Source organism: Periophthalmus magnuspinnatus, chromosome 17 (genome assembly GCF_009829125.3).
Source record: "Periophthalmus magnuspinnatus isolate fPerMag1 chromosome 17, fPerMag1.2.pri, whole genome shotgun sequence".
NCBI classification, from domain to species: Eukaryota; Metazoa; Chordata; class Actinopteri; order Gobiiformes; family Gobiidae; genus Periophthalmus; species Periophthalmus magnuspinnatus.
In genome coordinates this window covers 3,561,558-3,577,803 of record NC_047142.1, presented here as the reverse complement: position 1 = coordinate 3,577,803, position 16,246 = coordinate 3,561,558, and the positions used below count along the sequence as shown (strand labels likewise).

Below are 16,246 nucleotides of genomic sequence, written 5' to 3'. Positions count from 1 at the left end.
TAAACAAAGAACTGGTCACAGTAAAGTTCTCACAGCGACTTTTGGGTTTGTGGGGATCAGGAATTGTTCAGTTTTCTCTTGTAAATGTGTTTTAAGAGACGGAAAGACGACGTGGAATATTCTGTACCAACATGTTTTTTTAAGTTCACAATTTTTAAGGAAAAGTTTCAAGGACTAAACAGAAATTAATTAGGTATAAATCAGAATTAAACAAGGTCTAAATCAAGGAAAAAACTAGGTCTACGTCAAAACAGGACTAAACTAGACCCAAAGCAGCACTTGGGACTGGCTAAATAAGCTCAAAATGTCAAACAAAATAAAAGGAATAAAAAATGATGAAAAGAAACTAAATAAATTCAAAATAAATAAAATGAAAAAATAAAATAAGATAAAATAAAATTAGATAAATAGAAAATTAAATTAAAATAAAAAAATTGATAAAAAAAAATAAAATAAATAAAATGAAAAAATAAGATAAAATTAGATAAATAAAAATTAAATTAAAAATTAAATTTAAAAAAATTAAATAAAAATTAATTACAATAAAATAAAATTAGATAAATAAAAAACTAAAATAAAAATGAAATAAAAATAAAATAAAATAAATAAACAAATAAAAATAAAAATAAATAAAAATAAAATAATAAATCAAATGCCATCTCCTAGTTCTTCTTTTTCATTTCTATTATTCCATGTACCTTTCCTATGATCAGTGAGCTCTTCTGATCTGATAAGCCCACACTGCGATCACCACAGATCCTCCACACTTAGCGCCGCCCCCAGTGTAAAGGAGGGCAGGAGCAGCACATGGAAAACCTTGGCTGCACGTCATTACTCCTGTCTGCCACCTTGTCAGCGTATTTATAGCACTATTCATCCATCAACAGGTCAATGACACAGTCCGCCATTGGCATGCGTCTCTCAGTCCCATTAGATATTACCACCGCGACTCCATAGCCTAGCGCTGGTCGTGTTGGGGGACTTTCCTGCAGCGAGTGCGTCTGAGCGAGGTGGACTGTGCTTCTGCTCTGTAGTGCACTCCGGTGAAGGGTTGGACGCCTCCTATAGTGCAGAGTGAGTTGTGCTGAACCAAGCAAGGACACTTCTCAGACTATAAATACGCGCGTGTAGCCTAGAGTGATCCGTTATAAGGACACATGGAGGCCTGTTTGGATGTCTGCCGCTGCTGTACATATTGATGTGTAGCTCATATGAATAACAAGTGGGCTGGTTGTGCGTTAGCTGCCGGTGTGACCGACAGGCAGCCTAACAATACAGATAAATATTTGAGTTGTAATTCAAGCTTGCACAGAAAAAGTAACATTTTTATACAGATCTGTCATGATAATTACTATATCGACTTATTGTTCAAGAAACAGAGATGCACAATGTGTTTTAGCCCAGTATTTATCGTCTGTAAAGTTCTCTGCACTAGCGGGGCATGTTTTCTTTATTTTGATAACACTGATGCTGCAGAATGATGTATATCTGTGATTCTTTACTGATATGAATGATCTACTCGTGTGTTTCATTGAGCTGTTTTATTACTGTGTGAACTTGTTTTCTTTACATTAATGTTCATAAAGGTTTACTATCCTGCTGAAATGGTCAATAATATTATCGTTTATTGCAAGATTTTTTTTTATCCTGGCAGGCCCAGTTTCAGAGAGAAAATGTTTGGAGACTAGTGCTACTATGAGTGTGATTTTTAAATAAATAATACAAAAAGAACCAGATGGGTATTGATTAGTAATGATCTGTTTTCAGTGCTATGTTGGCTCACAATAGAAATTCAATATCTCAGCAGACTTCTAATGGCAAATATGTGGATGATTGAGCCAACTGAAAATATAGTGGCGTTAGTGAAAGTAACCCTGTTTTGAGCAGATCTGAGCGGGTGGTGCCCCCTAAGTGCAGAGTATGGCACAGTGCGTGGCACAGTGCGTGGCACAGTGCGTGGCACAGTGCGTGGCACAGTGCGTGGCACAGTGCGTGGCACAGTGCGTGGCACAGTGCGTGGCACAGTGCGTGGCACAGTCTTGTGAAGCGCACAGTGCAGTGGGAGTAGAGTGCAGAGGAGGCAGGCGCGGTGGGCTGAACAGTGTTTACCTGTCAGCTGGCATTGATTAATCTTGTGTTCGGTGAGATGGCTCAGCGACGGGAACACCTGCCGGCAGCTGTCGCAGCTGTGCAGTGCGTCGTCCTCCTCCTCTCCCTCCTCAGCCTCCTCAGGAGAGCACAGCCTCTGCCTCAGACGCACAGCCGCAGCATCCTCCTCCGGCCTCTCGGGGGCGCACTCGGAATCTGCATGACCACAGGAAATGACAGCAGAGCAGTCAGAGGGGCGACCCACACACCCAGCCATCACCGTTTCCTCTGGGTGACAATAAAATGGATTTCTCGACTCTGGATTTAATAAAAACAATAATAAAAGCTGTAATAAAAATGCAGGTTCAATTTGGGCCTGTGTAACTCAAGCACTCATGCCACAGCGAGGAGCGGGCAGCTGGGGTGAGGGAGAGACTGAGGGGTGGCACACAACTACACAGTGTTATTAGAAATGCTTTTACACATGTTTGCCCTGCTGCACCCAGGCAAAACTTCACTATATGAGACTAGACAGGGGGGAATACGTGCAGTTAATAAATCCAGGCCTGCACTTTTTGGCTGCACTGGAGACATATGAAATCCTGCCAGTGCACTGAATAGCATCAGTCAGTGTGTATTAAAGCAGACAGGCCTCAGCGTATTATCCAGACATCTAGGCCAGCAGCGTGGATGTATGGAGCCAGCAGAGAAAGGCACAGAGAACTGAGATTGCTGTGTGTTAGGCTGTGGCACGACACACTTGCCTAAATTATTCAGCCTTGCTCGCAGGCAGCCGCGGGTCGCGCACATCAATATTCTTCAATCCATCTGCAGTTTTGTCTCTTGTTGGCTTTGTGCTGCAGCAGTGCCAGCGGTGGGCCATGGACTACCCACAGTAACGACCAGAAGTCATCTCTCACAATACACGTCTCATCTGTAATTGCACATGTGATGCAACAATCCAGCCTAATGCTTTTTGTCACGTTCAGATTCACTAAGGAGAGCGGCAGAGTGGATGGTTGGCAGCGTGACCCAGAGGCCTTCTCCTCCCTGTTGTGACTCTTACCTTGCACAATAACACTGATTAAGAAGCCCGACTAACAATCAAACCACAACGTCAACTCCATAAGCTCAATGTGACAAGATCCTGTTCAATTTAGCCTCCCGAACATGCACAATATACAGAAAATCCTCCAGCTGAAGTCGTCCTGACCAAGCCTAGCTCAAGATCTGGACATGAGTTTGAGTTTTTTCTAAATAATATCTGACCAATGAGCTCTTCTTTTCTCATGCGTCACTGAAATAAACAAATCTGATGCACGATACCGTCTGAATTTAGCTTGAGGCGCGACTGAAGGAGTGGTGACTCTGACTCTATCCCTTTGCATAAAAAAAATAGAGCGAAATATCATTCTGTTCCTGCCAGGCAACAAGAATTCAATAACAACAAGTACTTTTCAGACAGGCACAGGCCAAATGAATAAGGCTGTAATAAGGTTATAGAGTAAGATCAGAAATACTACGTCACGCCTCGCTCCTTCGCCTTTTTAAGTGGAGAGCTACACTTAGCCTGGTGTAACCTAAAGGCCTGTCTATAGCCTTGCATTATTCAACATACGCAGCCATTTTGTGTCGGTCTTTATAGGGTGCTGTTACGTCTGTGCGATTCCTTAAGGACAAGGCGTTGCAGAACTCATCAAGGCCACCCAGGATTTTTCCTTTCCCCCACTTGCGCCAAGTATTGATGTAACATCACACCCTCCATTGTCCTTCTCTCTTGGCGACTCAGGCTCTCGGAACATGCCCTCTAAAAATATCAGCCCCGTGGTCCCCAGTGGGAGCATGCAGAACAGAACAGAAGGTGTTTCAAGAAAATGAAAATCCCAACCCAATCCTCGCAGATGCAGGCCGGTCTCGCTCAGGGGGAAAACACTTCAGACTAGGGCCAAAAGCCACACTATATAGACTTATGATTCATCCTCACTCACCACACAGCATAGAACTCAAAATATGGACACAAATGCGAGCGCTTCATAGCTTTTTGTGCGCGACTGTGCGGAGGAAGTGACCACTTTGATATTTTTTCCAGTGGCCTTTATGAAACATTAATATTTCTAATATTACAGCACGGCCCGGCCAGAGAAAACAACTGACAATTTAAGCACTTTCCGTTTCTGTAATGGCCCCAGATACAACAGCAGCGAAAGTGAAAATGGGGTGCACTGAAAAAAAGACCAGGGGCGTGTCAGTACATCAGTGTAGTGTGATACTTGATCTGCTAATACAGTATGAATATCACGAGCAGCTTTATCGATATATTCTTGGTACATTCATAATTTTGTGGCTTATTTAGAGAAAGTAATACATTTATATAATACGGGCCATTTTAATCACTTTGAATTTCATAAACGCAAAGTATATGTAGTTGTTTCACAAATATATATATGTATTTGTGCCCTTTAAAACACAATATTGTACAGATATGATGTGCTGTATATTGTTTATTGCATGTATTTCCATATCGTTCCACTATTATGTGATTCCCAACCCTAAAAAAAACAACGTAACAATCTGCTTTTACAAAGAACCATTCCAGGAGCGAACCCTTTTTCAACAGCTATAGGCGCTTTTAGGAAGTAGGAAAGATTAGCCCAAAACACTGCCAAGATTAATTAGAAAAGCTTGTGTCTATATAAATTCAAGAGCCAACAAGGTGTAAGGTTTTACAACTTCCACATCAAATGCTTTATGGACTAAAACTGAAAACAAAGCAGGTACCACAGTTCGCTAGCTTCTCAACTTCCATTAACAAGCAACAGAACTTGGCGAAACACTTCCAAAACACGCTTAAGTTTTGCTTCAAGATGCAATGCTAAGCGCTATATTGGTTTCTGGCAACTAACAAATACCAACGTGCGCACTAAAAGCTCAAAATCTTTAAACTTGCGAAGCGCTATTAGCATACGCTCGGAAAGTTTCAGACACAAGCTGGTTCCAGTTGTCGTTTGACCCGTTTGCCGATCACAAAAGCTAATAATCGATTAGCATTAGCAACGATTTGTGTTTTAAAATGCCGCTTTTTCACTGCGCGACGTCATTTATTATTGTAGAAAATGAAACCTCCACAGCTAACTGCAAAGCTTAGCCTCGTTTTCATGCATATTCTCTACGTTTTGTCCACTTTAGATCCAACATGGCGGCGTGTGACGTACGGTAACATATCACGCGTCTGTTAGCGCTGTATGTTTTTTGGTAGCGTTACAAAGGTGCGGTACAGTGGAAGTGCAGGAGGTGCTTGACACAGCAAGGTCATGTCCAACCCTGGGATTAAAGAAGCACGTCGATAACTTGGGTTCCTGCGCCTCTGGGCCTCATACAGTAATCCATCAGATCAGGACATCCGCGAGCACGCTCTCTACAGGCCGGACAGCAGATCAATAGCAACGAGCCCTCGCCACGGCTGACAATCACATGCGGAATATGAAATCGGGGCGACGTATTGCCGTTTTTTTTTCCTCCCCGTTGCCGCACACCGACACCAAACCGGCTTGTTAATGTCGCTAATGAGCTCGTCAACAAAAAGGTATGGAGACAGGGGAGAGACATTGACTGTTGATCTATATCACGGTAAGGTCAAGTCGAACGGATCTCATTGACCACGTGGAGAAATGTAAAAATAACGTTATCGAGTCTGTGTGATTGTGTAGACTTGGCTCGAGCCTGGATGGTCTTCCCTCTTTGATTTGACCCGCGCCCGCCAACATATTTCTGCTATTCCGTATAAAAAGGATTCTGGGAGTAGAGATATTTGCTATGAAAAGCGCGCCAGACGGTTCTATGTTCCAAAAGGTTTATAGTGCCGGGTTTGCGAGGCTACATGTGGCTAGCATTAGATCGCGGTTCCTGGAAGCTGGAGTGTGGTTGGTGTCGTCCCGTTTGCCTTCCTGCTACTGGGTTTTTAGAGGAAGATGTGTTTTACTCGTACTAAACCGGGGTCACACATAGGCTGTATGTGTAAACGGACATAGCTAACCTGCTAACCGTACGTTCCGAATAAGAAGTGAGCATGAGCGCGCTTCTGCCTCCATCGACTCCGGCTTCAATTCACTTTCTATTAAAAACATTTTCACCCCTCTCTCTGACCCTGCTGCTGTCAGACTCGTCATTTTGGTCTTAAATGTTCGTATTAACCCGCTCTACACGATCCTGGTATTTTTATTAAGCTATTGTGTCCGTAAATCAAGATATGAACATCAATAACAGACAAATCAGGTGCTTCCTTTCCCCCCGAGCTTCATTTGACTGAAGCCGAACGCTATTGGTGACGCCGCAGTCCCTTAGTTCGCTTCTTCTGGGGTCACAACGTCACAAAAGTCTAAAACAGGGGAGTCAAACACATTTTCACCGAGGGCCACATCAGCAAAATGGCTGCGCTCAAAGGGCCAGATGTAAAATAAAAGGTAACTACTTTAACTTTAATTAACTGTTTGTGTATTTATTTCTTATTCAACTTACAAATATTACCCATAGATGTAAAAATATCGCTGTGTAACGGTGTATCTCTTGATAAAATAACATGTTAAGACCGTCATACCTTTTAATTTATTCTGTCGAGGGCCATATAAAATTATGTGGAGGGCGACATTTGGCCCACAGGCCTCGAGTTTGACACATGTGGTCTAAAATGTCTATAGTTTAAAATTGAACAGGAGGAAAGATCAGAATCCTACGTCAGATTGTAGATTTGTTGACCCGTTTTATGGTTAATATCGCTATAATTTCTGGTCTTATCCGGATGAAATAACAAAGTTTGACGTCTTTTCTGTAAGAATGATTAAACAAAAGTAGTATTATTTTTCACAATTACCTCAGACGGTGGCAAAGGCTTGATTTAGGTCCACTGAAAAGACTTTAAACCATGGCGGAGTAGGTTCATTTTGATTTCTATTTTGGCGATTTCATTCAAAAACATTAAAACTTCCGTAGAGTTACACAGATCCTTGCCCACAATCTGAGCTCACAACATCACCCAATCCTAAAAGTGAACCCAACCTACCGCTTATAACACATTTCCCCTCTCCTCATCCCCGTGATAAAGCCTACGCAACATCTTAAAGTATGTTATTTATCGATTACTGCATGTTGCCTTCAATCAAACGCTGGAATTCTATGGTTATGCAGCTCCAGCCTCTCGTAGGATTAATATTAAAGTATAGATTTATGCATTGTGATTGACACCAGACGAGAATAGCAATATCTCCGTCTTAAAGTCCAAAACCATCCATCACATCGACTCTCGTCTGCTATGGAAGCTTGGTGACATTTATCGCCAACACAACTTTCATCTTGAGGAAACTGAAAAAAAAAAAAAAAAATCCCTCTGGCCCCCCACCCTTATATTATTGAGTATGTCTGCTCTTAAATATTTATAACCTTTTAATTGATATTCTTTCCCCGCTCCATTAGCCCCACTAGGGACCCTTGGGTGGCTGGCAGGGGATCCTTGACGCACCCCCCCGTCCCGCACCCCCCCCCATAACCCCCCCCCCCACTGTCTGGCCCACACACTGAGCGGCGGAGACACTGACCACGCGGGCAGGGGCGCTCGGAGGAGAAGTGGTAAGTGGTGAAGGCTCATTTGCAAACGCTGACTTTTAATGTGATAGGGTTTCAAAAAGGAGGTTGTACTAGATTATGTAGTCTATTATGGAGTCAAAAAAAAGCGTGGAAAATTTGCATGAGCACATTTTCCGGCCGCGAGGAAGACGAGTGAAAGCGCAACCCGAGGCTTTGTACAAAATCTACTCGTTTTATAGGTCATGTGGTTTACAACTAGAACACGCAATCGTAGCATTTTTTTTTACGTTTGACATGAGGCGTGACTTAAAAGGTGAACTATGTAACATTTTCGTGCGCGTGGAGATGTTAAAGCGTTGCCTGGAAAGCTCCGCGATACAGCGATTACTTAGTTTGACTCAATTTACAGGTGTTTTTATTAGTAAAACAGCTGGGAAAACATGGATTTTTTATGTGTAGCGGGGTAGCCTCTCCACAGATCTGACCTGAAGACGGTTGTACCCCTGAAAATGAGGGATGTTGCAAACCTGAAACTAGAAGGATCAGCCACAAGAGCGATTTATACAGTGATTTGAACAGTGTTTTGCATTAGAGCACTTGCTGATGTGGTAAAAGACGAGGAAGCGCCAGGTCGCGACACAAAAAAAACGGGTCCAAAAACGTCCAAAATACAGATATAAACATTTCTCTAGCCTCAGTTCAACACGCAACGACAACAACAAAATATCGCAACAATAAACACACCACAAACACACAACATTCGGTAACCTTCACCTGAAAAACCCTGAAGAATCAACCACGAGACACATTTATAGATGGTTTCCTCACGCAGAAGTTTAACCCTATAGCGTCGGATGCTAACGTCGCCGATAGACTCGCGGTTGTAGGACTTTCCTTAACTCACCGTAACTCCGCAACCCATTGTGCAATCGTGTAAATTCAAACGGCGTCTCAAAGCAGAGGCATGGGGCTCTTTAAATACGTTACTGTCATCACGGTAATGAGCTTACGTCGTCCATCGAAGACGACCAATCAGAGCGCAGGAGCCGCCGGGATTTTCGCAGTTAGTTATTCGATGCGTCGATGGAAAAATACAGATGGATATGTAAAAAAAAGGCAAACTATACTGGTCTATTATGCGCTCAGTCCTTGACGCGTGAATGAAATGACAAAAAAACAGCGTGAAATCCCCCAAGTGGTGAGTGAAGGTATTACCGATCATGAAAAACAAAGGATCCGAGGCTTAATAAACGATTACCGATGATATGATTACCTTCCCTTGAGTGAAATGACATAATAACTTGGCCTGGTGGTGTCACGTGTTTGGAGATAAGTTTGACGACGACATAATGAAAACATCGCCATGGAGACAAACAGGAAATGCCCCACCAACGCAATAAAAGTTGATGGTCACAGAAGAACATTTTGTCTGCGTTTGACCCTTTCCAGATTTAAAAAAAACCCAGATACAGAGGGATAAACAGAGGAAACTCCATTCAGACAGGTGACCGAACTCAAATCGCTGCGTTACCATGGCAACGCAGACACACACAACAAACGTATAGGTTAAAAATCAGCCTAAAAATGCAAAACGAAGCACAATGAGGTTTAAAAACAGGATCTACAGAATCACAGCTCGTCTCTCTTCCATTCAAAACACCATCATTCCATTCACTTCCTCTCCATCTCCCAGAAACCCTAATCCTACCATAACCCCCCCCCTCCTTCCCCAATCCCTGCCCTACCGCCAACTACAACCCAACCCACAGCCGCCCCCAAAGTTCGAATTAAGAATTTATCCTAACCAGCGAGCGGCTTCAGTAGACACGTGTCGGCAGGCCTGATCAAAGGTGGGTTTGCTCCTTTATCAGAGTCGGGGAGGCTGTCAGAAATACGAGGACATTAAGATTGAATAACCTTCACACGCTTCCCTGGCACCTCATTATTTAAAAATCTAAAAAACTTCGTGCGGCGCCGCTACCGATATATAGGTCACATACTACGCTCTAATGCAGCACGTGCCTCCATCAAGTGTATTCTAATGGGGAGATAGGGGCTCGCCACTTTAGACAGCCACTGATCCTATGTCATTAAACGAGCCAATGACGGTGAACTGGAGACTTGGCAGGCTGCTAACGATGGCGGGGATGTGCATGGGGGGAAAGAGGAGGCTACGCCGTTCACGAGATCTGCCTGCGCAATCTGATTTAGTGCGCCGAGTCCCCTTGATTCATATTAAACACTAATTAGCGTTTCATATTTTGATGCATGTGGAATCTTAGGGCGGATTAGCGAAGGTGTTTGTCAAAAAGCAAACGGGAAAACGCTCGGATGTGCTACAAGAGGAGACTAAATTAGGCTCGTTGAAAGGATCGAAAGTCAGGTAATCGATCTTAAAACTAGAATCGACACTAGAGATTCATTTAAGCAGGTATTGATACTAAAAAAAAGTCATATTTATGTCGTTTCTTAAAGTTTTAGAACGATCTTGAGCTGTTTCGGAACAAGTATAAGACACACAGACTAGCGTACGCCAATGGATCACTGGACGACTGAAGGATTACACAGATTATAAGGCCAGTATCTTGAAAAGTATCGATACTACATACTATATTTGAACAGCTATACTGCAAAAAAATGCTAATACAAAGGGAATAAGATCTTTCGAATCGCTTTTCCAATGCATAGAGAACCAAACGCAACATTTCTCAACGTAGCTTATCAAGGAGCAAACATAGCAACAAAATCCGAGTACAGAACTGGTTACCTTGTCCTCCAGAGACAGAAGCTTACCGACTGTGCCATACCCAAAAGAATACAGGAACTTAACCAAGCAGTGCACCACTTACAGCAAGGACAGTCTCTACAAAACACTGAAACCGTGTCAGCGTGATAAAAATGCGAGGAAAAAAGCACCGACACGAGCCTCTAGAAGACAAGATGGTTCAGCGAATACACCAAACGACGCAAGTACACGTATAAACAACACAAAAGTAAACGCTAATTAAAGCAAATAACCCACATCAGAATCCTTTCTTTCCTCAGTGAGCTCCCGAGACCGGAGTAGTAATATTGAACCCAGTGTCGTTCTATGCCATTAGTGCAGTAAGCCATCAAAGGAAATGAATAATAGAAAGTTGGATTTGCAAAGTGGTGCGGAGAAAGAATCTGGCCTCTTCCTGCTACAGTGAAAACCCAGCAGTGCATTGATCTGCGGGCAGCCTCAGACTCAGCCCGAGACCAGACTACGACGGAGCAAAGTATTATTAGACTGTAATAGTAATGATGGTTCCACTGTGCTAAATCGCATACATATTTTAGACTTTTTGATTGGCTGTGTAGGTTAATGTAGATATGAGACGGCATTAGCTCAGTCGGTGTTTTGGAGTGTTTGTCCAACGGTTTTGAAGGTCGGCGGTTCAAATCCAGCTCGAAAATAAACGCAACTGGTGCGATTACAGCTCCCACCGATGTTTGCTGTCGTCGTGTCGTTGGGCAAGACTGGTGGAGTGCGTTTTTCTTTTGTTGTAAAGTACTTTGAGGTGGAAAAGCGCTGTATAAAAGTTTGAGCATTACTCATTTACCAGTTGGAGTTGGGATTATGGTTAATATAACATCCGGACAATTAAATTAATACATAAAAACATGATAAAAAAGTGTAACCTTTCAAAATAAAATGCTAATTTATAGGAAAATTTTAGGCAAAGGGATTCTGATGGATTGCCATAGTATTGTCAAAATGCTGTCGTAAGGATAATCGGGAAAAAATATCAAGATATTACTTTTGGTACACACTGGCCGATGCTATATGCTAGCTTTTTATGTTACGTACATTAGCCAACACTAAACCATGATTTAAACCAGGACTATGAAGGTCAAAAATTGTGTTCTTTTACATTACGTTCTAGTTCAAGGTTTCACAGTTTGCAGTGCGTGTATTTAAGGATTTATTTTCACATCAGCCAATACGCAATAATTACTAAATCAACTTATCGTTCAACACGTGGAACAGTTAATTTTGGGGGTCAGTATTTATCAAGACTATTTTTTCTTTGCACTAGTGGGGAACTTTTTGTTATTTTTCTGCACTATGGTAAGATTTGAGCTTCAGAGGATTGAAAAAAATACCTTCTAACAAAGTCTTCATCGCTAAACTTGCCCCAAAACAAGGCCTAAGCTAAAACTAGTCTGAATATTTAAAGTTTTAAGAATGGACAGCGTGGTCAGCGTATCAACTTACAATCCAATACATTAAATTCAAGTTGAAGTATTTGTTTCTCCGTGTCGTAGTTCGCCAAAATACAAATCCGTGCGCGTATGCATAACCGAAAACTACGCCGTTTTAATTCCACACAAGCGATACCGTAGCAACTAAAGTCTGCAGACCTTAAGCCGACTCCTTTCTCTACAAACCACCTCATTAATCGAGGTCTCTCACTGTTCCTCTATAGCATGTGCGACGCTGCCGGGCCCCTTTTGTTAGCATTTCTTCAATTGCCTTTGCTACGTATCACACATGAATAAAAAAAACAGGATGTAGTTCCGGCTGGACCCGACTGGAGTCATAAGAGCGCGGCTGGGGGTCTACTTTTTGAGGGCCAATCTGCACACAGCATCTGATTAAGTCCTTCAGCCTGTCAGCGGGCTAATGGCTATTGTAGCTTTTCCGTCGCACTGCTGCCGTCACGTTTAGGGGCTTGACTTAGCGCCGGTTTAAGCATCGGATTTAACTTCGTGAGCTGAAAACGGCAGAGTGAATCGAGTTTTGTAAGTCTGATAATGAGAATATAGATGGTGAACCTCGCAGTACGACCGGCGCGGACATCAACCGCCGCAACAAAACTCTGGAAACACGATTGAAGCTGTTGGTGTTTTGGTTGGTTGGACGTTAAATGACAAAAATGCTTCAAATACTTTAAAAGAAAAATGAAAATCTGTCAACTGGATAAAATGTTGTAGGAGTGAAGGCTGCTCATCCAAGACGCTTCTTTAGTTCAGCTGTAAAATTGTGTTTTGTGTGATTTTTTATGCTTTTTTACACTGTATGAACGTGCATTGTGTCCTGCGTCCTGATTGGCTGTTGGACTGTAGACCATTGTGTTGTGCGTCCTGATTGGATGTTGGACTGTAGACCATTGTGTCGTGCGTCCTGATTGGCTGTTGGACTGTAGACCATTGTGTTGTGCGTCCTGATTGGATGTTGGACTGTAGACCATTGTCCATCAGTCTCCTCCGTGCCGTGTCTCCTGTCCAGTACAGAATGTGTTCAGACAAATTTACATAAAAGTTGGATCTCAGTGTGACTCTGAAGTGCTGTACGTTCGCGATTTGTTTTCTCCCCGACAAAACCCACAATGTCGATGAAACGTTCTGCACCGACAAAGACGCCGACGAAGGTTTGAACTTTGAGAGAGTTTAAACGAGAGAGAAATGTGAGAAAATGTTAACGCCTGTGTGAGAAAAGTGTATAAAGTGTGTGGTGAGGGGTTTTACAGACAAAAAACATTGAATAATTGTAAAAAAAAAATGTTAATTTCGCCTATTGCGGATTATTTTTAGAACGTAACCCCGCGATAAACAAGAGATGACTGTATATCTTTCTCGTTGGATAATTATTTAGGTGAACTATACGTTTTCTGTCACGGGTTTGTCACATAAATATAAACTAGAAACTAATATACAAGTATAAACTCAAAAATCTTGCGTTCATTACAATCGAGGCGTTTTTATGGCAGAAAAACTCCTTGGTTTGGTTTAGCCTTCTGCCATTTTGTGGAAATTTCATGCCAATCGATAGCGCCTCCATGGAGAAAAGAAGGTTTCAGACTTTCCGCCTATAAACTTGCTTAGTGCCCATTTAAATTGGTTTTGTATTTAGTAGAGATCAGGAATCACACCACACAGAAGCAGAGAAGGGAGTAATCGTGACTATATAATGAATGCACTGGCTAATTTTTATCATAAATATATATCCAACCTCACTATATAACCTCACTAAAGTCAATACTGTTAGTTGCAGATTGTTGGTATTGTATAATGTCCATTTTTTATATATATTTTTTACCATCTTAAACCCAGTAATCTGTCACCCTGGTTATAAATGAAGGTTTCACACACATTTTTGATCTTTGGGGCTTGAAAGTTTGCTTCTAAATCTTCATATTTCCTCAAACTTCTTGCTTCACAGAAAACTTTCCCTCACTGGCGATTAGTAAAAGTTGCATCTTGAGAGAGAGGTTCAAAATAAATCACTCGGATGAAGTCAAATGAGGAAAGTGAGAAATTAATTTGTGCGCCCTCCTGATTTCTCCACAGGCAGACATCGATCACGTCGCGGCCCTGCTCCCTGGCCCTGGAGGTGGAAGCGGCTCGGGGAGGAGGGGGGGGAGGGGCCTGCGTGAGTCCGGGGGGGTCGTTGTAATCAAGCGTTCTCATTAGCGGCGCTCTGGAGGCCCCCCACCCCGGGCCGACCCCCCTGCTCTACCCCCGGCCCGAGTCCCTGGAGCTGGGCTTGTTTCGGGGCTAAGGAGCGACTGCTTTGGTTTTTGTTTCTCTACAAGTGAACCACCCGCTAACACCTATCGATACACATTAGCACAACGGTCTATACTTGGCGAACTGTACGCTAACTGCAAACTTTTCACCGCTTCTGACGTCGGGGCGCGGTGGTAGGGCATCCTGCTTTAAAATGACCTTCTACGCCAACACCTCTGTCGCCAAAACCAACACAAAACTCAAAATATGAAGATTTTTATGCTAATTTGCGGCGTGCAGCAAAGAGAGAAAAACAGTTTGGATTAGTTGGTATAAAGACGCTATAGGCGAGCGATTTTATTAGTATTTTATTGTTTATTTTGTTTTATAGGTGAAGCTGCTAATGCAAACTGGAAACTTCTCCTGTATAAATTACAATATAATTACTTCTGCAGATAAAAGAGACTTGTTTTTAACTAGCGAAAAAGGAAAAGGAACCTAGAGTTTGCTAAAAATGTTGTGGTATTTACAAATTTTAAAGAATTAATGATGTTATTTCACAAACACTTCACTGACTGAATGACGTAATTGTTTTTTAAGGCCGATTTTAACCAGTCCAATGTTAATCACGCTGCAAATTAATTTTAAGTTTAGAATTTTTTCTGTTTTGGGGTCAGTATTTATCTTGTGTACTTTTTCTTTGCGCTATTGCTACATTTTTTGGTTATTTTTTGTCTATATGATACGATTTAAGCCGTAAAAGGTTGAATTAATAACTTGTAAGACTCACTAAAGATACAAACTAAAGCGCTAAACTGTTTTATTCTGCTGTTTGTTTATTGCAGCTCATCAGAGGCAGATCCAGACTTTTTTGTTTGGAGAAACTAAGGGGCTCCTAAGCTTTTCACTGTGGGTCATGTGCTCATTTAAAAAGTTAATTTTAAGCCTTTTTCACAATAGAGCGAACCCTCCAACCGCTAACACGTGTCGCTGTTTTAAGCAAGTTTAAACGCCGTTAGCCCCTTGTCGTGATTTCTGAAACCTAAACCAAACATAGAATTATTTTTATCGTAGTCTCATTTTGAACTCTCTGCGGTTGCCATTTCAGAATCAGAATCAGGGGCCTTTTAATCCCGTTGTCAGTGAACACACCCACCTCACAAATTAGGAACTTTCTTCAGTGCTAAAGTGCAACATAAAAACACTGAATAATAATAATAAAAAGCAGAAATATAGCTATTAATTAAAAAAAATATATATAGAACAACATCAAAACAACAGTGCAAACCTGACCAGTATTATAAAGTGTCCAGTTTCGTACAGATTTGAACATTTTTAGTCGATGTGCTATGAAATTGGAGCAAAAAGCGATAAAAGGGGGTGCACTGGTCATCTGCCCCCCCGACCTCGAGCCCCCCGACCCCCCTCCCTGGCTCCGCCCCTGCAGCTCAAATTTTTTTTAACAATACTGTACATTTCGAATAGTTTTTGTGGTTTAAATCTGCTCTTGGGTCACTGTGTCAATGGGATAAACTAGTTTCAATATCATCATTTATATTTACTAGCGATATATCGAGCTTCTTACCCCTCGTCTAGATTGGAATGAAACGCTTTACGTCTCTAGTCTTGGACACCGCTGGCCACTTTAACCATGTTTTTCTTGTGCGGTGCCAGGACGAATACAACTGGGCGTAACTGTTAAACATTAGTTAAAACATTCGTAACCTTTTGGCGTCATTTTCAGCTGAGATCATGGCGTGTGGTTGGATAAATATAACCTGATAATGGGCCTTATTAATATAAAAGGATTAAGTTTGACATTTGGGCATTTTCCTTTTAGATATTCCTCATGAAATTTGTGGTTTTAAGATTTTACCGTGTGATGAGGTCAGACTCCCAGATGGAGCAAGAGTCAGATTTCTTTATTGATACCATCGTGTTTTGCCGTGAAACATCCAAAAGATAAACGCACAAACGTTGAACACAAGCATTTTCTTATAGTGACAACTCCCTGTATTTCAAAAAATCTGCATTTGAACAACATGAATAATCAAATAGAAATATAATAGGAAAAGACTCGGACTGAGCGAATTGGGGAAAATATCGA

At 41.9% G+C, this 16,246-nt stretch overlaps 1 protein-coding gene across 8 annotated transcripts in view; it reads right to left on the bottom strand.

The window, feature by feature from the left end:
* Nucleotides 1-16,246, bottom strand: part of LOC117385013 (zinc finger protein 521-like) — a 177,972-nt gene that overhangs the window by 138,997 nt on the left and 22,729 nt on the right. For all 8 annotated transcript variants that reach the window (XM_055228764.1, XM_055228766.1, XM_055228765.1 and 5 more), the window contains one exon: nt 2,110-2,304. Coding sequence is in view for 2 of the 8 variants with exons in the window: in XM_055228762.1 (XP_055084737.1) it covers nt 2,110-2,304 (195 nt within the window). In the remaining 6 variants the exon portion in view is untranslated. The remainder of the gene's footprint in view (nt 1-2,109; nt 2,305-16,246) is intronic.